The following is a 26,163-nucleotide window of genomic DNA, read 5'->3' on the forward strand; positions in this document are numbered from 1 at the left end:
AAGACAACGTTCTGAAGTTTCTTCTTTATTGGGTTAGTGAATTCTACCACCACTTTCATTTCCTTACCAACCATCTTATCTCCAATAGTCTAAAGTGCAAAAATGTGTATAAATATTAGTGAAGATACAGCAAATAAATAAACAACTTATACTCAAATCAACCAAAATAACCAGCCATTAAACATTAGTCTACTAAGCTATTCGTATAATAATGGTTTAGAACATTAGAATCTTGTGATGAGCACCCGCTATATTGTAATAATTAGGCAATGTCATCATTACATTAGGACCTATGGTGATTATATCAAACTAATCACCTTTCCTTTAGCTGTAATCATGAAAGAAATAATATATTTCCATAATTATTGTGTAGGTAAAGTAACAAACGACCATGCCATGAGTTAGTGATTGATGGCTTCTTTCTCTTTATTAATCACAGCCAATTTTAGTAGCAATAATGACATTTAAAAAAAATAATTATTGTTGCCTAAGCCTTTGTGGGTCATGACTTGAAGCTGAACTCCAGGCAGTTATAAAAGACACAAATTAAAACAGCTCTGAAATTATTAATTGATTATTATATGTATTATATGTGTTACACTTCAAGGAGCATGCTCATAGCAGGAGAGAGTAGAGAGACAGATAAGCTCATCAGTGTGCTGCTTCTCCTTTTACTGTCCAGTCACTGCACAGGGGTGAGAAAGAGGCCTGTACTTGAAAGTGAAACTGCCAGAGAGAAAGATCAGGTCTCCTTGCCTGTCAGGCAGGACCGTGCTGTGTGGCATAACTGTGTAAATATCAGGGCTGAATGGACAGAAATACAAATCCTTTATCAGGTAAAACAGTGCCGTATATGTATTTTACTTCTGTGCCTGGAGTTCAGCTTTAACGTCTAATCCTGGAGGACCTCATTGCATACTTAAATTTTTTAGAGTGAAATTAAATCTGGCTATTATTAGATCTACAAATCTAATATCTATACAGATAACTACATTGCCATATTGCATATATTAAAAAATAAGTAAACTGCATTATGGGCTCAGCAATTAGATTTTAATTATTTTCATTAATGTATACCAATGATCTCTGTACTAATCATAGTATAAAAATAACTTGGCCCTCTTACCTTTAGGGTTTCATTATGTCTTTTGACTTATAATGGTGGTAGAACCTACACGGTTAAGCGTGGATTTATCAGTCACAATTGCTACAAGAAGAATATTCTTTTCTTCACTGAGTGCATTCTTTTGCACTTAGATACATTATATCTATATTAACAAGTACCATTAATGTATTCCCCTTATTAAGTTATTGAGTGACAGATCCATCAGCAGCACAGTTTAGGGCGCATTATATTGCTTAGGGCAGGGGTGGCAAACACAAGGCCCGCGGGCCGAATCCGGCCCGCCGGACCTTGTAATGTGGCCCGCACAGCAGCCACCTCATACGGACAAGTAGCAGGGCTGGTTTTACGAGCGGCGAGAGCGGCGCTGCGAGCGGGGGGCGTGGACCGACGTGGAGCAGTGACAGGCTCTGTCACCTCCCTCTGTCTCTGGCGGCCGCTGCTCGTTTCTGTCACAGGAGTTCTAGCTCAGTGCTGTGCTATAACTCCTGTGTTGGAGGTGACAGGGTCAATAAAGAGAACCTGCCACTTCCAAAAGCTATCACTATGTGATAGCACTACAGTTAAGTTTAAGAAAAAAAGTTTAAAAAGAAATAGTTTAAAAAGAAATAGTTTAAAAAGAAATAGTTTAAAAAAGGAATAGTTTAAAAAGGAATAGTTTAAAAAGGAATAGTTTAAAAAGAAATAGTTTACAAAGAAATAGTTTAAAAAGAAATAGTTTAAAAAAGAATAGTTTAAAAAGAAATAGTTTAAAAAAGCAAAGTACTGATAACACAGGAGATCCACCCACAGTTTTAATAAATTGTACATTTGAATATCTGCTTGCTGTTATTCTTCCTAGGCTTCTGTTTTCAAGGCTAGTTATTACTTAAATTATTATTAAAACCAGTAGCAACTGAATGCAGAGGCAACTATTTATGATAATAAAGAGTAGATGCATAGTCCTATACAACCGGCCCTTTGAGGGTAACCATACTGCTGATGCGGCCCCCGATGAATTTGAGTTGGCCACCCCTGGCTTAGGGGATTTCACAGAGTAAATGTAAAATTATGAAAATGCTGCAATAATTGTGTCATGTCTATGTAAATAAAGAACACACATCCATTTTTCCTTGGAAAAGCAATCTTAGATGTTTGCAATATATTTTTCACACCAATAAGCATTAACTATATGTCTCATGGGTATAATTATATGTAAACAGTGGTGACCTTAAACAGCCATTCCCATGTCTAATGGACATACAGTTGACATGCATATATAGAAATGCTGAATCACAGTGGAAAAAAAATGACATGATAACCGAGTAGGTATTTGGCACTTTTGCTAATATATGTCTTCTAGAAATTATTTAGATGAAAATGCATTCTGTAAGCTAGAGGTACATGAGATGGAAGCAGTCAGGCAACAGTTTTCAGTAAGCACAGTGTACATATGTAAAAAATAAACATGGTTGCCAATATACAGTATATTGGGGCAGTGCAGGGCATTGCTATGGTGTAGTTTGGAACTGTGGCACCCAGGACTCTCAGCCATAGGGGCTGAGAGGGTCCAGAGTGTAAACAATTTTATAAGGAAGAACCTGGCTTTTCAGATTCTTCCAGTTTTTCCTAATTGTAGCTGGGATCGGTGCTTTGGAGATTTCTTAGAGCTCTGCGTGAGATGAAATCTCCAGTCCTGGAGGTGTTGCTAACAACCAGTCTGGGCTGATCAGGTGGCTGAGAGCAGCCTCATTAAGAATCCAGACCAGAGCTCAGAGGATAGGCGGTGTGGCATGTGCTGGAGGCACACGAGGGCCAAGCCAGGTGGTGGGGTGGAGCCACACAAGGAACAGCCAGGGTGCCTGGAGGATTAGACAGGCTGAGAAAGCGAGGCACACAAGGTGTGTGGAAAGCTGCTGGAAGCGTTTAAACGGTATGAAGTACCCCTGAAACATTTTGTTGAGGCAAATGTTAAAGTCCTGGGACTGGGACACTGCGAGTGAACAGGACAACTTTGAGTAGGTGAGACAATATACTTTGTGCTATATGCTGAAGTTAAGCCTTAAGTTGTGTTTTTCACTGTGAGTTGCCTGAAGAAAAAGAATAAAGACTGTTTGGCTTATGGAAAAACCCTGTGTGAGTGCTCTGTGAGCTCCCCAACATTACAATATGTATATAATGAAAGGGTCCAGGTCTCCCTGCCCAGCTCTTGGCAACCTGGGATGCTCTGGCAGGTGTCCCACCCAGCTCTTGGCAACCTGGGATGCTCTGAGCAGTATATATACAGTAGACATTATATGCTGGTTCAACTTCAATATTCTATTTCCCTTCTGTGGCATGAAGGGCACACACTTTTGCACCAGTGCTGTTCACTGTCTAATCCTCCCCACCCTTCTGCCCCCAGGTCTGGTGGATACTGGACTGCATTCATCATCATGACCCCTCCACAACATATTCCTTTTAAAACTTCAGATACAATTCTGCAAATTAGAGTCTACTGCATTATGTCTCAGCACTAAAAAAAACCCAACCTATTATTCTGTATTTGCATTTACATGAGAACAGGGCTCATTATTGTAGTGCATACTGGAGCAGGCTTCAATATAGGAAAGTTCAGTATAAGGTTCTTATGTACTATACCATCAGTCTAATCTCATTTTCAAAGATTTGGCTCTGACCTTAATGCGCAGCTCAGGAACTTGCAATACTACAATCTTCTGCTTGGCCATTATCTTCCTTGTTTCATTGATACGAGCCGTGACGAAGAAGTGTAAAGATGCCTGTTCCACAAGATGGCTCATGTACTCACTGGCTTTTATATTAACGTCCACTGTTTTATCTAATGTAAATATGAAATGGAAAAGAGGAAACACAATTTACATTTTGAAGTGATCATTTGGATTGCATTTCCACATGTAACACACACTCATGCCACTCATCTTGCCTGTTGTAAGCAGCTATGTGGTATTGCACAAATTCCACCTCTTCACACTCAATATCCAGGCATGGAATATTTGTGGTTGATTTAAGCATCTGCTGTTTGTGCAGCTCAATGTATCTTTCAAGCACACAATCTGCTTTTAATAAATAGACCTTAATGTAAATCACTTGAGTGCTGCATTGCCAACATTACAAAGAAGTTCAAAAGAAAATACAACAACTACAAGATGCCTTTTCAAAACTGCAATTTTTGCTTTATGACAAATACCATGATAAAAATTAAATGTATCCTTATTATTTGTTCTTGAGTGTTTTCAAATAAAGAAATAGCTCAGAGTAAACAAAGTATCCAAATGGTGCGATGTCTATGCTTAGATGAAAAATATAGATGCTGTTCATAGATATACAGTACATCCACACAGGACAATGGAATTTGTTTAAAAAACAATGATATGGAGCAACCAGTTTCAATAAATTATAGATCAACTTTAGAAAAAAAAAGTACATTGGTGATTTAGCTGTGTCACACCATATTGAGTTCTGGATCGCAAAACATAGGAGAGCTATGCTTCATTCTCCAACAGGCCACTTTTACTATGATGGGCCCCATGGTCATAGAACCTCAGGCAGCATCTCATTGGGGAGCGGCCGGGTAGTGGAGGGTGGGCAGTAGAGGGAGGGGACTACAGCGCCCCAGGCTGCTAAAAGTTCTTAGTGACCTGTGACGCTCTGTGCGGTGCTGCCAAGCTAACTGACATCACCGGTTGCCAGGTGACTGGTTGCTCTGGCTTGCATCCCACCTAGCTCCTGGCAACCAGTGATGTCAGTAAGATGGGCAGGGATGCCAGACAGAGCTGCTGACAGCTCAGTCTAGTGTCTGCCACCGCTCCCCTGCCCTCTTCAAACAAATCAGCCATGCACGTCCCACCAACACTGACCATTATCTGACAGCAAAGGACATGAGGATGCCAAGGTACATACCATCGCTGCAGCAGAGGAAGGGACTAGTCTAAGAACAAGCTCGGAGGATCAGCTGAGTATAACTTTGTTATTTTTGAACCTAGACAAAAACAAACACTTAGCCCTTGTAGTGCAGGGGTAGCCCCACTGAAAGGGTTAAGACATTTTCTCCCTGGAGTTCTGCTTCTCCAGGGAGAAGAAATGTATAGGGCTTTTGTATATTTTTGTAATAATATTTTGTCAGATATGAAGTATACTATTTGAATATTTTACAATTACCACACACAACCATTAGGTACTTTTCAAAGTTTTCATGATCCCAGTTGACTGTTAGCTAGACATGTGCACTGGCAAAAAATTTGTTTCGTGTCGTTTTAATTCCGAATTTGCGTTATTTCGTTTTTCGGGATTCGGGTCCGAAATTCAATTCGTTTCGGGATTCGGACAAAATTAGTTAGCGGTAGTCTGGCAGCCCCCCAAAATGTGGGGAAAAAAACGTGGGGTCCCCCCCTAACATTCCTACCAGACCATTGATCCGAGCACTGGCCCGGCAGGGAAGGAAAGGGGGGGGACGATCGAGCGCCCCCCTCCCTGCACCTTACCAGGCCATGTCCCCTCGGCATTGGGAGGATGTCCCCATACTGATGGGGACAAGGGCCTCTGTGGGCAAGGGGGCTTATTTGCATCGGGGTACCCCTTTAATTAAGGGGGCACCCAGGTGCCGCCCCCCACTTGTACCCCTACTCATTCACTAAAGGGTTAAATCAAATAGTTATTAAAAAGTACAGACTTTTGATAAAATCCTTTAATTAAAATTTTTGACTATTCCTTTAATTTAAAAAAAAATCGATGTAATCTAGCGTCAATCACGATGCATGGTGCCCGCAAACCCGCCGCAATAAAAAAAGTCCCGCACGACGAACACTCGACGCAAAATGACATTCCTGCTCGTAAGTAAACAGATAACACGTCACGGCTCGATCCGCCCATTTGACATTCTCGTCCGCCCATTTTTGGCAGCCCCCAAAAATGGGGGGACAAAAAAGTGGGGTCCCTCCCTAACATTCCTACCAGACCATTGATCCGAGCACTGGCCCGGCAGGGCAGGCAAGGGGGGGGGGCGATCGAGCACCCCCCCTCCCTGCGCCTTACCAGGCCACGTGCCCTCGGCATTGGGAGGGTGTCCCCATGCCGATGGGGACAAGGGCCTCTTCCCCACAACCCTGACCCGGTGGTTGTGGGGGTCTGCGGGCAAGGGGACTTTTTGCATCGGGGTACCCCTTTAATTACCCAGATGCTGCCCCCCCTTGTGAATGAATAAGGGGTACTTGTACCCCTACCCATTCACTAAAGGGTTAAATCAAATAGTTATTAAAAAGTAACATTTTTGACTATTCCTTTAATTCCTTTAATTACAATTTTTTTTCAAAAAATGGCTCCATCGATGTAATCACGATGCACGGCGACTGTCCGAACCCGATGAAAACTGGCCGCAAAATTACATTCCTGCTTGAACGTAAACAGATAGGAGGAGCGAGCCGTGACGTAATGCTTTTCATATCACACCTCCGCTCACAGACCCGAATGGCATTCGGAAACTCACGAATAGCACTCTGGAGTTCCTGATTGCTATGTAGTATTTGACAGCTGAGAATGTCAAATGGGCGGATCGAACCGTGACGTGTTATCTGTTTACTTACGAGCAGGAATGTCATTTTGCGTCGAGTTTTCGTCGTGCGGCGGGACTTTTTTTTATTGCGGCGGGTTTGCGGGCGTCATACATCGTGATTGACGCTAGATTACATCGATGGAGCCATTTTTTTTTTAAATTAAAGGAATAGTCAAAAATTGACCCTTTTAATTAAAGGATTTTTATCAAAAGTCTGTACTTTTTAATAACTATTTGCTGTAACCCTTTAGTGAATGAGTAGGGGTACAAGTGGGGGGCGGCACCTGGGTGCCCCCTTAATTAAAGGGGTACCCCGATGCAAATATGCCCCCTTGCCCACAGAGGCCCTTGTCCCCATCGGTCGCCCCCCCTTTCCTTCCCTGCCAGGCCAGTGCTCGGATCAAGGGTCTAGTAGGAATGTTAGGGCGGGGGACCCCATGTTTTGTTTCCCATTTTTTGGGGCTGGAGTTCCCCCTTAAAATTCCTACCAGACCTAAAGGGCCTGGTATGGATTTGGGGGGAACCCCATGCACTTCTTTTCAACTGGGGGGGTCCCTCCTAACATTCCTACCAGACCTAAAGGGTCTGGTATGAATTTGGGGGGGAACCTCACACTTTTTTTTTCTTCTGCAGACTAAAAAAATAATTTTTTTCCAACAAACGAAATTTTGTCCAGACTACCGCTGACGAATTTCGGAATCGGAAATTCTGATACGTTTGCATTCATATCTGGAATTCGGATACATCCAAATGTCCGAATTTCCGAAATTTCGTCCGAATTTCGATTCGGAACGAAACGCATCGCACATGTCTACTGCTAGCATGAATAGATTATGCTGTAAATAGACTACATAGAAGAATAGCAAATTACACACATGGGTGGATAGCTAAGACAGGAGTAGCCAAACTCCGGCCCTCCATCTGTGATGGAACTACAAATCCCATGAGGCTTTGCAATATTCTCATAGCCACAGACATGCATCATGGGATTTGTAGTTTCACCACAGCTGAAGGGCCGGAGTTTTGCTACCCCTTAGCTAAGAGATGGGGACAACCTACTTCCTGTTCTGTTACCACATAAGAGAACTATCTAGATTTTTGCAGAAGCGGTCAAAAAGTCCACTAGCAGTGCTGTGCTTTTTATTAGCCCAGTATGTTTTGCCTGCTAAGGCTTATGGAAGCGCTATATATTAGATGTTTGTAAAATAAAGATTTCACACAAATATAGTCATAAATAAATCAGTATATAAACAATAACACTTAAAATAATATTAACCAAACATCAATACAGTTTCCCTTTAAGTGGTTTGAAATATGTTCGATAAAATTTGCCAAGGATATTCCCTGGAATTGTCATAATGTATCTGTAAAGAATTAAATTCTTAGCGACACTGTGCAGTGTCTCTAATGTGCTAAATGCTTATCTGAGGCAACACAATCATTTAACATTGTGCTAATGGATCTTATGTGTTACAGCTGAAAACGTTTTCAAAAAGAAAATACAAATCTCGCTCTTCTTAGGCCCAGTTAACATTTGTGCATTTTTAGTGCAGTAAAAGGCATGTAAAATTGCTTGCCAAATGGGATTTTGCCCTTATAGTCACCTTTATCTCACTAAAATAGAATAAAGAATATGCAAAGGTCTGAATAGGCTCATGTGCTATATCAGCTGCATGGAAGACAACACTGGACTTCATGGGCTGGTATGTGTTTCTTAAAGCTAGCCCAGTTAAATTCCTCTTTAGAGACCATTAGGCTGCATTTAACTGCATTATAGCACGTTTTTCAAGATTTATGTGCATTTTACTTTCTTTTATGGCACATTAAAAATGTATCAATTTGTAAAAACTAAAACATAGCACTTTTAGAATACTGTAGCATGAATCAAACCTTAGACTTAAAAGTAAGCTAAATGTGTGAATGCTGATCTAGTAATAATCATTATTTTCAGAATTCCAGAATGAATTCCAAGTATTGGATGGTTGATCAGCATTATTTTCAAATTGCGGTCTATACCAACGTGTTTAAAGCTATATAGAAATAAGAGTAAACTTGTTGAGTACTCCTACAAGGTCTGTACATTTGGGAAGCGGAGTAACAGCTGTCAAAGGCACTAATTTTACCTCTTGAGTATTGAATTCTTAATGCTCAATTAGAGGTCACTTTAGGCAAATCTGTCATGAGAGAAACATGGACACTGCCATTGCTGACCTCTCTATTTGAAAATGCTAATTACCCTGCTGTCATGCTTTGAATCACTGATCTGGAACCAGTACACAGATAAAGAATTCTAACTTTCTTTGACTTTCCTATTCTATGATTGAGTGTTAAAGACAGAAGATCAGCATAACAGTCAACTAGAATTGAAAATCAACAATTGCAGCCCTCATATTTCTCTCTTGACTGGTTATTTAAAAAAAGTATCTAAAGCCAAAACCTTTTTTTACTAGATGAAGAAAGGGTCGCTTAAAATTGTTGTTGGGTTTTTGTTTGAAATTTGGGTCTCATTGGGTAGATTTTCCTTTGCTTTCTGTACTGTGGACACAACAGGAAGCAAGAAGTAATCTTTCCAATAAAATCTTTCCCTAAATCTCCTCCTAGGATGTTGTCACAGGAACAAGTTTCCCCATTGGAAGATTCCTCTCTATTACTGCTCCAGTGACAATCAAAAATGTTATGCTTTTGATGGATTTTCCTTCATTTTTAGTCCAGATGACAATGGTCTCTAGGACAAATATAAACAGTTGGTCACTAGGATGAATGTAAAGAGTTAATCATAATTTTTTATTTTTTTTAACTCGCGGAACTCCCCACCTATCTCCACAATCAGCAATAAACTGAGAAATAAACCGACTGGAGAGACAAGGTAGGTTTTATTGTGGAATAAAATTAAAATGCCTTATTTTAGAGACAGCAGCCAGAAATATTGTACAGGAAGTTCACATAGGTGTTTGAATACTCCATTTTTTAGACTTTCTTGCCCCTCTTTTTATATGGTTAAAATATCATCAAGCTAGTAACAGTATAGATATGGCTTTTTTCGTATGCCATTAAGGAATTTGTTATTCAAGTCTGTCATAAGTAAGCTAGCATATTGTGGTGCCATTTTACTCACCATAACAGTACCCAAACACTGAAAATAAATTTCAATATTAAAAATGAAATAGTTGTGTGTGAATGAATTCAATGAGCAGTGTAACATCTTCACCAAACCACAAATACATTGCAGAGGATGTTACACAGCTTATTTTATTCATTCTAATACACAAATATTTTACTTTTGATGTAATTTATCTTCAGTGTATTGGTACTGCTATGGGACGTACCACAATACACTAACTTATTTATGTCAAACCTGGAGGATTAATTCCTTAACAGTATACATCAAAAGCCATATACAGGTGAAACTCGAATAATTAGAATATCGTGCAAAAGTAATTGCAGTAAGTGCTGCAAAAGGGGCCCAAACCAAGTACTGAGTACATATGCATGCTTGTACTTTTCAGAAGTCCGATATTGTTCTATGTACAATCCTTGTTTTATTGATTGCATGTAATAATCTACTTTTTTGAGGTTGTGGATTTGGGGTTCTTGGGGTTTTCATGAGCTGTAAGCCATAATCATCACAATTATGACAAATCACGGCTTGAACTATCTTGCTTTGCATGTAATGAGTCTATCTCATATATTAGTTTCACCTTTTAAGTTGCATTAGTGAAATAAATGAACTTTGCACGATATTCTAATTATTCGAGTTTCACCTGTATATAGTATTGCTATCTTGAGGATATTTACATCATATGCAAATCTAAAAATGTTTTTCTTATTGCTTAATATGTTTTATTCTCCAGTCAAAATAAATATGGACTATTGAGGCACACATGAACTTCCTTATAACCACAGTATCCATCAGAGATGACAAACTGCACACCTCAGTATACAGGAATCCCAATGACTGATGAAACTATTCACGGTTCCAGCTTATACCCCCAAATGAGCCATCATATACAGCCAGGCCACTAGATACCAGTACTTATGCTCTGACCTAGAGGACAGAAATAAACATCTCAAAATACTACCAATCCTTCCATAAGAATGATTACAGTAACAGAACCGTCAGTCCAGGCATAACCGCTGTCTTGAAAACCAAAGGAGAGAATCACTACAATTCAAAGAGAAAAGAACACCGGTCCGTAGGGCTTTCGTCTTCCGAGCACACTACCAACCCGCCATAAATCGTACGACGAAAGTCCTGTGACCGTACAGTAGATGCGGTCGCACGCTGCCCATACTCCTGCAGATTATTGTACGATCGTGGGTTCACCTGCGATTATCGTACGATAATCGACAGGTGTATGGGCACCTTTAGAAAGATAATCAAGGGGCTGCAACCCATCAGACCAATAGCTCTGTAATTTGCAAAGCACATGCTCCCTACTGTTTGGCTGGCTTTAGCTCTGACTCATCTGGGGAGGGGGGTGTCAGACCTCTGCAGGGAGACCACTGCCTCTGCACTGAGAGTACATTTTCTTTTCTACAACATGCTAGCAGGGGACAGGTTTTTTTTTACTCAGGTTGTGGGTGCTTTCTAAAGAAAACCAGTAAGATTTCTGCACATCTTTGTTTTGATGAACTTCAAATATATTTCATTTAAACTGAATGTTTAGTTGGCCTTTAAAAGAAGATGCATAGGCCTGCCTGCATTTAAGTTTTTATTATTTCCAATGCGTAACCTGGTGCTAATACTGTCACCAGTACTATGGTAGTACTGGTGACAACCACATAAATTCCATGATCAGGGAGTAGCTGCATTACTGTTATCTTTAACTCACTGTGCTGCTTTTATGATCTTGCTTCACCAAGTCCTCGCACTTCCTTGGTGTGTCATTGATAATTTAGTATATATGCAATAGCCCTCAGAAGCTGAATGACTGAAATATGGCAGGATTTGCTATAAAGCCACAACGACCTGCCCGTAACCCCGTTTCCCAGAGGTAATCAGAAGAAGGATTTTCTATGACAAAGATGGAAAGTCATAGCAGGTGAACACTATTTCATCTAGCTGAAGCGAGTCTGCTCTTGTTTGTAAGGAAAACATGCTATTGACACTGCTGTTACTGCTGAGGATGAAAACAGCAATAAATATTGATTGCATGGCATTGTCTCAAAGCAAGGCTTTGCTTTGCATAGATCCTCAGGTAAGCTTAATAATACATAAAGATGTTACTGTCTTTAAAAAGCCATGTCAGCACATTTAGCTTTAAAGCTATACAATGTTTTTGCCGATTATGCAAAGAATTGTCCCTTCACAAGTATTGTCTACATGGCAGACACTGCCAAACACAGCAGTGATTTCTTCTTGCTCATTGAACGACTTTTCTTCCAAAGAACATTTTTTCCAGTGATTAAGCAAAATAAGTTTTTCCAGCTAGCTTACTTTCTGCTGCTTTTACTCTTTTCTCAAAGCTGAATTCCAGGCAGATAAAAAAGACGCATTGTTATGCAGCTCTTTAATTAATACCTCAATAATTATATTTTTTAAGGGCAATTTGTGTAAGTGCCTTAATTTGACTTGATATAAGCCACTCGTGGTCTCCTGTACAGTGGCACTCTAGAAGAGGACGGGACATGACTGGGAGCCATCTGCATACAGATGTGCTGACAAGGAATATGCTGATAAGAGGAGAGCAGAGTGAGCAGAGCGTTACAATGATTAGTCTGCTGGTGCTCTCTCACTGCCCAGTCAGCAGGATGGGGGTGGAGAGAAGACACCCCTTTATCTCTATTACATTTTATAACTGTAACAGAGAAAGTAGTGTCATCCATCTGGCTATGTTATGTGGTCGGAGTATGTAAACATCAGGAATGTAAATACAAAAATTCTAATCCTTTGGCAGGTGAAACAGCTTCATTATATGTATCTTATCTGGTTATTTAGCTGCTGGTCTATAAATCAACTTTACTGGTTTTTTTTTTAAAGTAGTGATGAAATCTATACTACAGCTTTCAAAATTTGTATAAAGCTAGATATTACTTAAAAGTCAAATCTTTTTTTGAACTTGTGTGGGGTTATAACTCCTGCAAGGTTTTATTACTGTATACAGTATGTCTCCGCGGAGGACATTGCCCCTCTCTGGTGATCACTGCCACTGGGAATGACAGTGACGGAAAATCTAATTTCTGAGTTGTTGCCCGAAGAGGAATAGAGAAGAAAAGTTATAATGGTGACACTTGTCCTTGGTGACCAAGGTCTAAACCATTCCCTACCATGTCCCCTAACCATGTCCAAAATGGAAGAAAAAAAGTTTGGGCTTTAGATGCACTTTAATATGGTATTTAAAAGTATCTCAGTGAATCTCTTGGGCAATTACCATGACTTTCAGTTACTGTAATTGTCTGTTGCAGCAGTGGCGTCACAAGGTGGGGTGCGGCCCGCACCGGGTGACACCATCGAAGGGAGTGAAAAGTCTCCCCCTTCTGAAAAGTCAGGCACTCGGTCATGAACCGAGAGCCCAACAGTTGCACGAGAAAGGATACACGCGTGTGACATCATTACTTGTGGACAGCCCTGTCTTGCACTGTATTGTCTGGCAAATAACTTTCATTCCATTTTCCTATATAAATGCTTGTGCAAAGGTATAAGGTCTAGACTTTATAGTGCTTTTCTAACGTGCAATCATGAATAATTTCCTTCTTGTAAGTTCCCTGCACTGCTCCATTATTGCAATCATAGTAAAGTTACAATCCTGAAAAGTGAAATGTTAAATGACATTTACCAAATGTACCAGAGTTGCGGTGTTGTGAAACCCTGCTCCCTTTTTAAGGTGTCACAGCAGGTGCAAAAAGCTGATTTTATTCAGCTCCAGGAGCTTAGAGGGCCTTTCAGTGTGGAAACAACTAGAAATCACAGCATTTCTCCCAAGTGGATCTAACAGCTAATGAAGTTAGCTAAGAAGGACTTATTTACACAACTGTTCATGGTTGTATACTGACCAGATCAGTGTATTTCTGTGGCGGGTATGGCCAGGTTTTTCTGCTCAGCCTGTACAAATCAATGACCAGCTATGAGGCTCCACAGCTGTGCGCAAGTATTTGCATTTGGAGTGAGACATATAAGTGGCCCTGGACTCAGACAGTCTGTGTCTCCCTGATTGATTACATGCAAACATCTGTGGACAGTGTTAGTATATCATTGATTTGCATAGGCTTCCTGTCCACAGCTTATTGCTGATCTGGGCAGTGAATGGCCATGAATGGCTGTGTGACTAATCCCAAAAACAGACTCTTAAGCCTTCTACCTCAAACATTAAAATGTAACTGAACACCTTGTGTGAGCCTTTAGAGAGAGACTCTTTAGCAGCCTCTGAAATTTTCTTGCCACGGTATCTGATTTTTGGAAGTCTCCAGCCAAATCCGTTATGGAACCCATACCTGTGTATTACTATATTTGGCACTATCTGAGAAAGTAATACATACATTCTCTCCAGTCACAACCATCCCTCAGTATTCCCATTTCTCCACCCCAGTTATCATCTTTCCACTGCACCTTTGCTTGATGAGTAAATTAAAGCAAACTACAACCCCTATCCTTTACAGCCAAGAAAGGTGCCATCTTAGCCTCTTTTTGGATTGCAGATGCCATGGTGCTGCACATGTGATCAGCTATGACACCAGCCATTTGAGAGGCTGGCAGCTGCGAGAGCTGGAATAAGCACATTGACAACGTTGACAGTTGACATGCCTTGAAAGTAACTAAATCTGTTCTGCAATACAGACACCATCGAGTTCCTACAAGCAGCTGTGCTCATTTTTAGTTTCTGTTGCTCCTCTTACTCCAAGGCTATGACCAAGTTTAAAATAAGCCCCCTACAGCATGCTACGCAATACTTACAGGTTTCCTTTATAGTGAAATGCTAACCAAATTTTTCTTTACGTTCTGGATAGAGTTGGAGGATTATATTGTCTGTGTCTTTTAAATAACAGTCACACTGGGTATTTTCTCATAAATTTGTGGTCATTGTTGTCAGGAAGGGGGGGTATCTCCCCAACTAGCATAAAGACAACAACAAAACATAACAGAGGTTCTGACTCTTCCTTACTCTATCTAAAAAAAAACACTTTGGGGTCTATTTACGAGGCTGCCGAAGGATCTGGCCGTAGCTTTGGCCGATCCTTCGGCTAGCTTCGGAAAAGAATGTCAGAATAGAAAAAAAAAAATTCCCATTGAAAAGCATTGGTACATTACTATTGGCTATTTCAATTTGCAATAGCCAATAGTAAACTAGCATTGTACCCGCCCTCTGCTGCAGTTCCCCATCAGGTCAATCAGCAGGGACCGAGCAGAACAGCCGAGCCGAATGCCGCTGAGCGGATAGGTCGGTCATTCACTCGGCTGCCTACGGCAGCTTAGTGAATAGACCCCTTTGTGCAAGAAAGTCACTTTAAAGTGAACCTGTTAGTGCCTAAATGTATTTCAGCTTTTATTCTCTGCAGTTAGCTGTTTTAATCTTTGCACTGCACCTTTGTTGATGACTTTCCAAAATTAACAATAATGTATACAATTTCAGTATGCTCATGCTGTGTTCTTTTAATGCCTATTACAGATAATGGTGCAAATGAACTCTGCAAACAGCACCAAAATGCCATCTAGTACAAAATACTCAGTTTGCCTCACGGTTAGAATGTCCTGATTGACAAAAATAGAATAAAAATGAATTTGAATTCTTACTAGATAAAGGATCCAGGGTTACTTCAATGGTTTTATTCTTGAATTCTGACTTCAGGACTCCAGTATAAAATACAACATGTCCAGTTAGATAAGCTGATACTGTATACAGATTGGAGCTTTTGTTCTTGAATGTTAAAGTGACTTTGAAGTCACTGCCAAATATTGCATTATCTTCCTGAAAGTCCATTGTAGTCTCAAGCTCGGTGAGTGGCTGTAGCTCTTCTCGGATTTCCTTTTTGACACCATACATGAGAGCTGCTTCGAGTGCAAGTCTCTCCTCTTCACAGCCTGGTAGTGAAAAGAATCAAAATCTATTATAAGGTGCACAAATATAGAAATAAAAATGTGTTACCAAATTAGTTTAACACAAAAAAAGTAATGTATTGTAAAGGGATTGCTCCTAATAGAAGACAGTCATAGCCGAGCATGGCCTGACAAGGCTTTGTTAGCTGGAACATGTAGTTGTGGATGATCAGTAATTCAGACATAATGAACAGCTGTGTGATCTGCTCAATTAATTTCTGTATTAGTGACATACATCCAGCATTACTACATTGTTTCCCCAGTGCCCATGTGAGCATGGGACAGAAGGTATGTTGGTTTATGATGTTTAATGAGTGAGCACATATTTACTGTTTTACCTTATGATAGAGGTGATCCTGTGTCAGACTTGACAATATAATAGCACTCATAGAAATACTATTATAATGAAACACTAAGCCCCATATTGCTAATTCACACAAAAGAGTAAAGTGGCTTCTAAGCACATTTAACAGAACAACTGCATGATTAGGGAATACAAAATAACTTGTCTATCAAACTGCATGGCCATTACTCCACTATCAATCAGTTAGCATATACATGACACAAAATTTAAGTGTAATGACCATACAATCTTTTTTAACAACTTAGATACAATATGAATTGGGTGCAAGGTCTTTTGGAGACAATTACGTAAAACTGAGTATCTGCGTAAATCTGTAAAACAAGCCTCCAGCTGCACTACACTGACAGATAACAGCCATGAAAAAACAACCAGTTGACTTGCATTGAACTGTATACAATAAGGGAGGCCATACCTAAGACGGGCACCTACCCAGTTTAAACAGAATAACCACCTTCAGAAAATCTGCAACCCTACCAGCTGCTATGACTAGAATAAAGGCTGGACCTTACTGTCTCAAAATTATTTTAAAGAAAAAAAAGGGGGGGGGGGGGGGGCAAGTTAGCCCAATGCCAGCTATCCTTATGATTGGTCTACCATTCCCTGGAGCCCCTCCTACTGCCTCTCTGTATACTTCCAAAACTGTTTGACAGTTACCTCATCCATTTGTCATGACCTAGTCATGTGGGCCATGCACCTATACTTCTGACCTTTTCTTGCTCTGAGCCTATTGTTTTTTTTATTATTTACATTTTTGAATATTTGTTATTGTTAGTAGCAAAAAGCTTCCATAAATTTATGTTTTCACTATCCTGTCTGCAGGGAATAGTTAATCAGCATAGATAGGATCCAGAGTATTATATTTAAAGATTGTTTTCTGCTACAACTTAGCCATCTGGCCTGAAAATATATGTGCTGATGGATGTTGCCTTGAAGTAAGTTTTATGTGTATTTCGTGATGTGTTTTACCAAAGGCAATATCAACCTACAAGGCATGTAAATCATGGTCCAAAAGTGTAACAAAAAACAGCAATGTTTCAGTGAAGAATTATAACAGGACCCCATCATACAACAATGCTTGATGGTCTCATTCAATCCTTGGTTGATTAACGGTTATGTTTAAGTGTTACGTTCAGGTTTCGAGGTTGGAACAGGTTAAGAGTTAGTTTTAGGTATTACATTTATGGGAATAAGGGTTAAAGTAGATGTAAACGGTAACTGAATGACATTTTGTTTGCCAAAGCACTGTTTATCATAAACATTTGCCATTTTGCCATATGAAATACTAGTTTTCACCTTCTTTAATCCTTTGTTGCATCTCAGTGCTGCTGATATCCTGCAACCTCTTTGTAGCTATTTCCTGTCTATATGCATACACTTCACCACTGGCTGAATGTAATTTCTAACGTTGGGTTTTCTGATAGTGACTATGGATTATTCCTTTGTAATGTGTGTTAAAACAGCCACTTGTAGTCTCCAGTCAAAGTCCGTTTGACAGGGTAACTATAGGAGTCAGTAACATGGCTTTCTCACCCTATAAAAGTTCCTGAGCAAGAACCATAAGGCTGGATCAGGTATTATTTTAATGAAAGCTGTACATTTAAAAAAAAATGAAAATGGCATATAAAATTTACATGTTAAAGCATATATATGTTTTCAGTGATTGAGTTTACATATAATTTGAGTTTAGGGGCATATTTTAGGCCTAGATTCTAGGTATTAATTTTTAATTTCATTATTTTTTTTAATTTCATTAATTTTTTTTAGTACCATTTACTGTTTACACCCAAATGAATGGTAAGGGAAATATTGCATTAAAAATTAGCACACCCTTCATAAATGCGCAACTGTGTAAGACTGAAATTCCTAAAGAATAGAGGCAGCACAGTGGCTTAATGGTTAGCCCTTCTGCGTTGCAGCACTGAGAGTTGCAGTTCAAATCAAGTCAGGACACCATCTCCAAGGAGTTTCCTGTGCTTGTGTGGGTTTCCTCTGGGTACTCGGGTCTCCTTCAACACTCAAAAGACATGATGAAGGTTAAAGTAGAATAAACCTTCCTTTTCTTTGCATATATTTACTGCTAGCAATCAGTAGATATATGCAAAAACAAAACAAAAAAATGAAAAAGTCACCAAACAGGTTATTACTTACCTGTGTCTCCGACACTCTCTCCAGTCCAAAGATCTGAAAAATTCTCCAGCGGCCGTGAAGGATCTTTGGGCGAGCGCAGTAGAGATCTTCGGCCGGGAGAAGAGGAGAGACACAGGGTAAATGCAAGCAGCCCGGCAGCGCAAAAACACGGTGGGACAGTAAGACACAGCAGTCAGCGCTGGATCAGAGACCAGCACCAGTGCTGGAGGGACTCCTGAAAACTACTGGAAAGAAGAAGATGATCGGTTCAAGAGGCATCATTTAAATGAGAACTATGAGGTGAGTTCTTTTCACTGGCGAATAGGATGGGGCGGGCTTCCAGCCGCTGATCTCTCCTCCGATCACTGGACCAGGATGTCACCGTACACAGTCTCCAGCTCTATGGGATTTTGACTTTAATGTCACTTTAATTGGCTCCTGTCTAAATTGGCCCGGCAGGTATGCATGTAAGATAAGGACCTTAGATTGTAAGCTCCTCAAGGGCAGGGCAATGGTGCTATATAAATATCTGAAATAAATAGAGAAATTGACAAAGTGATCATTGTTGTATCTTTGAATACTTACATCATATAAAGAAACATAAAATATATTGTTAAATGGAAGCTACACTGTATAATGCATAAAGCAGGACCTGTTATATAATAGACAGATATGTATTTTTTTTTAAATATTAACATCATGATAACATTATTGACTAAGATGATTGATTACTCCATAGGCATATTCCTTATAACTTTATTGCATTTTTTTACATGCACTTTTATTTCCCATAAAATCCTACCTATGGCGTAGACACTTCCTCTATGAATATACTGTATTTTAGACACTAGCCAGGCACAATACAAATTTTAAACACTACATGGCTTTGTGTTTCTTATGAACTAGAACTGTGTGCGGCAGTTTCTCCTTTCTTGTTCGATGTCATTGCTCTACTCTTCTGTTAACTGCTTGGTTTTCTTTCTACAACCTTTCCTCACATGCATTCTCTTGGGATCCAGTAACTAAGCAACCGCACAGTACTCACACTACAAATCTCCCAGGGATTGCATGGCAAATAGACCTCCCATTAAATATTGAAAAACCTTAATGGTGATCACTGACATGCTTTCTTTTACTGGACTTTTTTCCAATTTCCTTTCCTTTTTACTTTCATTCCAAAACTGCTATTAATGTTAAAATATTTACTGAACTGTCTACTTGCAAATTCAGACAACTAGCAGACATAATCATAATAATAATTCCAGTCTTGTCACTGTGAATTATTTTTAATCACAAACATATAGCTATGCTGTGACACGGTTATACCATAAGTTTTTTTGTTCTTTTATCTAAAATACTAGATTTTTAGTATTATTGGTCCTTTTAGGTCCATACATTTTAAAGGGAATCTTTACTTGTATTTTACAAGGAGCTGAAGATTGACACAGTAATTTAAGGCTAAAGGAAAGATTGAATACTATAATTAATAATTATCTTGCTGATTATTCATGTTTGTTTTATATTTGATATTACATTAATTGGTAAGGAAGCCAGATTTTATTATTTATTTGGATCCATTGACACAGACTCAGGAAGCAGAAATGGTGGAGATTTTTATTTTGAATATTAAGTGCACCAATGGATATATATTTACAGTAAGCTATGTAAAGAGTCTTTCGGGAAAGAAGATAGATAGAAAGGTTTTAATATGTATCTTTTGTGGAGAGAATACTGCTGTTGGATCCCACCAGTTCTGGCCACGTCTGATGACCTAGGCACTTGGCCATGTAACATTTGTTGAAGAAGAGGACTAAGGTTCACAATTACTTATCCTCCCTTTCAGCATAGATATGTTCCTTTTCCTGCTGGTCAGGTTACTAGAGATGTGCTGAAATACATCTCTTGGCTTGCAATTGCTCCCCAACCACTCCACTCCCACTTCCATGGGAGGGGTGTCTCTGACTGATACCTGACCACCTTATATATTTGGGGTGTCACAAGCTGCTTGCTCAGTTCTAAATTTATATCTAAAGTCCTGTAAAAAGACTAAGGGGGTTATCCACAAAGCTGCCGAAGGCAGTCAAGTGAATAACCGAGCCGAAGTGAAGTGAGCCGAACGACATTCGGCTATTCATTTCAGCTCAGTACAGCTGATTTCAGCTGTACATCGGCTGAAATCAGCCGTACATTGGCTGCCTTCAGCTGCACTTTGGTCACCTGAACATGCTCTGAAGCTCGGGCAGCTCACTTGCTGCCGTTTGCCCCTATTCACATAGGGCCCGAACGGCAGTGAGTGAATAGCCGAGCGGCATTCGGGTCTGCTATTCTGCTCTGTACCTGTTCTGTACCTGTGGCAGGATAGGAAATCAATGCAAATAGTTAAAAAAATAAAAAAATAAAATATGTAAATAAATAGTAACATTTAAAAATAAAGAAAGATTTAAAAAAAAAGAAAAACACAATTGGGTGGAGCTAGCAGTGACAGCTAGCTCCACCCAACTGTTTCCTATTGGCCGGCACCTGCTGGAGAATAACAACTGGGCGGAGCCAGCTGTGATGTCATGGCTGGCTCCACCCAGTTGTTATTGTTTAATGACAGTTCAGCATCCCCAAGTCATTTGGGGATGCTGATCCGTCATGACAACTGGGCGGAGCCAGCAGTGAGATCACGGCTGGCTCCACCCAGCTGTCATTCCGGGTCAAAAGGCCGGCCTTCAGCAGGCCGTTCGCCCTGCTTTGGCTGTCACTTCAGCTCAGTCGAGCCGAAGCATATGCCTTAGGCTCGGCTGAGCCACTCGGCCGCCTCCGGCTGCTGTACGGGCTATAGTGAATAGCTCGTACAGCAGCCCTTCGGTTAGACTGAACCAAAGGGCTCCGCAACCGAAGTGAGCCGAAGGATCAGCCGAAGCTATGGCTAGATCTTTCGGCAGCTTTGTGAATTACCCTATAAATGTATTTCTAATGTGGCCGTACTTTCTGTTATTGGGCCTACTAAATCAATTTATTGCACATATGGAACAACAGTGACAGCCATAAGGATGGTATATGGGCAGAGTAGCTTTATTTTTAATAGTGTATTTTGTATGTTTCAGTGCTTAAAGTGATAGTAAACTACCAAACTAAAAATAACATTTTGTCATAATGCGCTAGTATGCACAGCATATTTGCATATTATGGCTAACTTACATTGCAGGTGATCTCCTCCAGCATTTTAATCTCAGCAATCTCCTCTGCCAACAGTGCTTCCATCTTTGCCTGGTCTTTTTCCAGGTTACTGTCTGCAGCTTCTTGATTGGCCGGGCTGGGATCAGGTAACCTCTTCACATGCGCATGGGAGTTAACCCGAACGGCAGTGAGTGAATAGCCGAGCGGCATTCGGGTCTGCTATTCTGCTCTGTACCTGTTCTGTACCTGTGGCAGGATAGGAAATCAATGCAAATAGTTAAAAAAATAAAAAAATAAAATATGTAAATAAATAGTAACATTTAAAAATAAAGAAAGATTTAAAAAAAAAGAAAAACACAATTGGGTGGAGCTAGCAGTGACAGCTAGCTCCACCCAACTGTTTCCTATTGGCCGGCACCTGCTGGAGAATAACAACTGGGCGGAGCCAGCTGTGATGTCATGGCTGGCTCCACCCAGTTGTTATTGTTTAATGACAGTTCAGCATCCCCAAGTCATTTGGGGATGCTGATCCGTCATGACAACTGGGCGGAGCCAGCAGTGAGATCACGGCTGGCTCCACCCAGCTGTCATTCCGGGTCAAAAGGCCGGCCTTCAGCAGGCCGTTCGCCCTGCTTTGGCTGTCACTTCAGCTCAGTCGAGCCGAAGCATATGCCTTAGGCTCGGCTGAGCCACTCGGCCGCCTCCGGCTGCTGTACGGGCTATAGTGAATAGCTCGTACAGCAGCCCTTCGGTTAGACTGAACCAAAGGGCTCCGCAACCGAAGTGAGCCGAAGGATCAGCCGAAGCTATGGCTAGATCTTTCGGCAGCTTTGTGAATTACCCTATAAATGTATTTCTAATGTGGCCGTACTTTCTGTTATTGGGCCTACTAAATCAATTTATTGCACATATGGAACAACAGTGACAGCCATAAGGATGGTATATGGGCAGAGTAGCTTTATTTTTAATAGTGTATTTTGTATGTTTCAGTGCTTAAAGTGATAGTAAACTACCAAACTAAAAATAACATTTTGTCATAATGCGCTAGTATGCACAGCATATTTGCATATTATGGCTAACTTACATTGCAGGTGATCTCCTCCAGCATTTTAATCTCAGCAATCTCCTCTGCCAACAGTGCTTCCATCTTTGCCTGGTCTTTTTCCAGGTTACTGTCTGCAGCTTCTTGATTGGCCGGGCTGGGATCAGGTAACCTCTTCACATGCGCATGGGAGTTAGTTCATTTTGGCAAAAGACTGCGGTTAGCATATGCACTGGGCTGCACATGCGTGGCTCAATGTACACAAATTGTGACAGACAGGTTGGCAGCAATTATGACAGAAGAGACATAAAGGGGTCTATTCACGAAGCTGCCGAAGGATCTGGCCGTAGCTTCGGCCGATCCTTCGGCTAGAGGTGAATAGCCGACGTGAATAGCCGAACAGTGTTCGGCTCACTTCACTTCAGATCGGTCATTCACTCGGCTGCCCTCGGCAGCTTGGTGAATAGACCCCATAGAGTCTCTTCTGTTATAAAAACCTTGCCTGTCACCTTTTTTCCCTAACTTTACCTACACTTTAAGAAAGTACAGTATATTGTACTCTATATATGGGTTGTTTAAATGCAAATATTTCAGTTTGCTCTTTTCTGTTGATGACCTCTTTCTTGATCCACCACTAACAACCACCACTGCAGAAGGAATGTGGCTTAAATGTGCCACTTTATTCGGGGTTGTATCAGTGTTCAAATGCAGCATGCTTTTGACATCAGTTTGAGATCACTGAGAATTCAATGACAGATGCATTTGACCTGCTTCAAGCTGAGTTTTCCTTCCATTCCAATTGTATGGCATGAGAAGCAGTTCTGCCACAAACAAAAAATCAATTGACACTGCCATTAAAAGTGAGAAAATGAAAGTAATCAAAAACAGTAATCAGAATCAATATGATTCAATAAATATAAAAAGCCCAAATTACTGGTAGATGGAATCTAAATTAGGTTTGAGGACTTTTTGATCCCTTTAGTCCTTTCTTACCATAACCTGTATGGTTATACTGTCTTGTTGGATCCCAAGCCCTACTCCATAGAAGCCATGGTTTCAATACACTGCACAGATGATAGGCAGAAAGCCTGAAACAGCTGTATGCATTTTGGAATAAATGGCTATAAAATATTATGCTATATTTGCACTATACACCTGAGGATCTGGATGTGCATTTGGCTGGGGTGTAAAGAAATTGTTTCCATGGCTCTGTCCACTGTCCTAAAATAAGGAATAACCCTCTTATTTTTAAGATGTGTAAAGAAATAAGACATGGGTATACCTTCTGTTTTAGAATGCTTTACTGTGCTAATACATAAAAATGGCTAATATATGTATCCCAAGAAGAGAAAATGTGGGCAAGTGGAAAAACTATGATTTTGTATAATTACAATAAATGCTATCTTTACCAGCATGATCGTAATGTGACTGGGTACTTTACTAAAACCTGCAATATCTACACACAGTACAGAAACCACGTATGTGCTTATTTCTTTTCACTTTCCTGCCATAATTTAATTTTCACAACAATAGAAGGTAGTAATATGCTACCTTTGTCCTTGTTTTTTACCTTGTTTGTTTACCTTTTGCTAATCTCTACCGTCGCTGATCCCCAAGGATGTGATCCTTGATGCCTGTTATGACTTTTCCATCATTCCTGACCTCACCTTTGCCTAGTTTTACTTTTGTTTCCTTTATATCTATCCAACTGAGATTGAGCTGCACTGTCTGGCATTCATTTTTCTTTGTCTTATTTTAGAGACTGATTATCTTTCAGGGTTTTGAAATAATTTTAAGTACACTGTGCAAAAAAAAGAACAGAATCTATCTCTAGATTTTGTGTATGTGGCCTACAGCTATGACACTAATTTATTACAAGACTATTTATATATTTTTCTCCCCACTATTTCTGTATTTTACTTTTAGTTTAAGTCATATTTTTTGTGTTAAGTATTAAGGTTTTGGTTCCACAGTCAATAATAAAGCATTACTATTGTGATTTTCTTTTATTAATTAACCAATATACTTTCTTTGCTACAAGGCAACTGAGATTCTATATATAAATATGTACAGATAAAGGAGGGGAATTTGAAAGTACAATTGCTGCTTAAAACATACTCAAGCAACAAAATAAAGCACTAATTGGCCGCTAATTTCATTACATTCCAAAGATCCCTCCACCTATTAATCAAAGAGCCACGTGTATGCATACTCCTACTGCATAGACTATAACTAAAATCTCAGGATTATAATGGATCATTTATTCAATGGAAGATTAAAAACATGCTATAAACAATAAACTCTTCTTTAAAATATAATATGTTTTACAAATGTCAGTTACAATCCAAATAGTCTTAATATGAGTCACTGTGCATAGTTAGTTTTGTAAACATCAAGTGTACACGCACTAAGGGGTGTATCTATAAAAAATTGAAGAGCCATTCCATTTGCAAACTGCATATAAATTTGTTTTGAGCGAATGTTATTAGAATATTTTCTTTCCAGGTCAAATGTAATTCCTTTATAAGATTAGAACATTTTAAATGCACTTTTAAACAAGCTGTCATTTATATCTGTAGCTAAATGCCTTGTGGAGAAATCTTCAAAGTTCACAACAAAAGCACTGAAATGTTACCTCTTTTTCCATTATTTTCTATTGCAGCTGATTCTTGGCAGCCTGCCAGTACTCTGATGTAAACAGGCAGCACATATTTAGAAGCTGTTTGAAACTCACTGAAAATCCACTTCAGCCCCCATTTATACTTGTTTAATGCATGGACAATCCAACGATATTGCATACATCCACAAAACACGTGAAAAACATGCCACTCTTGTGGTGTCATTATTGTTAATAGCGCCCCAAATGTACCAAGAAAAATACACTTTTTTTTGCACAAAGACGTACAACAAATGTGCAAAAAAATGCGCAGGTAAAAAACAAGCGAAGCTTTGAGCTCAAAACGCATATTTAGCTTCTTTTCTGTGTTTGCCGCGTATAGGGCAGCCCATTGAAATCAATAGGCTGTCCAATACACGATGTGTGCAATGTCCCTCTTTGCAAGTGTGAATGGGAGATTGGGGTCTTTGATGTGATCTTTTAGGATCTTGGATAATGAATTACTTCAAATTACAGTCAGATAGAGAGTTTAGGGATGGCTTGTTTAAAAGCTCTTTTGCCTGTTAAGAATATATAAAAACTGTAATGTTCATAGTATGGACAGAGTTGCACTTTAATGTTATTAAAAGCTTAAGAAATTTGCTCTGTATGTTTTTTCCCCTGATCTTTGAATAGAGCCATTTTCTATAAAGAGTGCTTCCTTTAAAATGTTACTAATTAGCACACCTTCCATCCTGGAAGAGTAAAAGCCAATATTGAGTCTTGAGGATAATTTGAAATACACTGGCTAAAATACTTAAAGAGCAGCTCCAAACAATGAAACTAGTAAAATAAATAAATAAGTTGTTTAATACTATCCAGGAGACACTGCAACTGTGCAATAGAAAGAAATTACACTAGGTTTACCCTGTTCTGGGTGCTCTCTTTCACCTTTTGTGGTGCTAGTCTCTCATATCCCTTTCAAATTTGGGTTTGCTTCCTGAGGACATACTATTCTGTACAAGGAAACTTTCTTCTGTATTCTAGAGAGAAAAAAAAAAGGAGTGGGTGAGACTGGGAATGCCTCCTCCATTTTTACTTAGACAAGCAAAAGGGTTCCCAGACCACCAGAAATGTATTCCTATAAGTAGAATGGCCCAGTGCAAT

At 39.8% G+C, this 26,163-nt stretch overlaps 1 protein-coding gene across 1 annotated transcript in view; it reads right to left on the bottom strand.

The window, feature by feature from the left end:
- F13A1 (coagulation factor XIII A chain) overlaps positions 1 to 26,163 on the bottom strand; it is a 111,892-nt gene that overhangs the window by 13,945 nt on the left and 71,784 nt on the right. Inside the window, exons 11-13 of the mRNA XM_018562557.1 lie at positions 15,400 to 15,687; positions 3,781 to 3,941; positions 1 to 89 (exon numbers count right to left, since the gene is read on the bottom strand). The exon at positions 1 to 89 is cut by the window's left edge and continues 26 nt beyond it. Of these exons, the coding sequence (XP_018418059.1) occupies positions 1 to 89; positions 3,781 to 3,941; positions 15,400 to 15,687 (538 nt within the window). The remainder of the gene's footprint in view (positions 90 to 3,780; positions 3,942 to 15,399; positions 15,688 to 26,163) is intronic.

This window comes from Nanorana parkeri, unplaced genomic scaffold (genome assembly GCF_000935625.1).
Source record: "Nanorana parkeri isolate BGI_ZX_2015 unplaced genomic scaffold, ASM93562v1 scaffold584, whole genome shotgun sequence".
Taxonomy (NCBI): Eukaryota; Metazoa; Chordata; class Amphibia; order Anura; family Dicroglossidae; genus Nanorana; species Nanorana parkeri.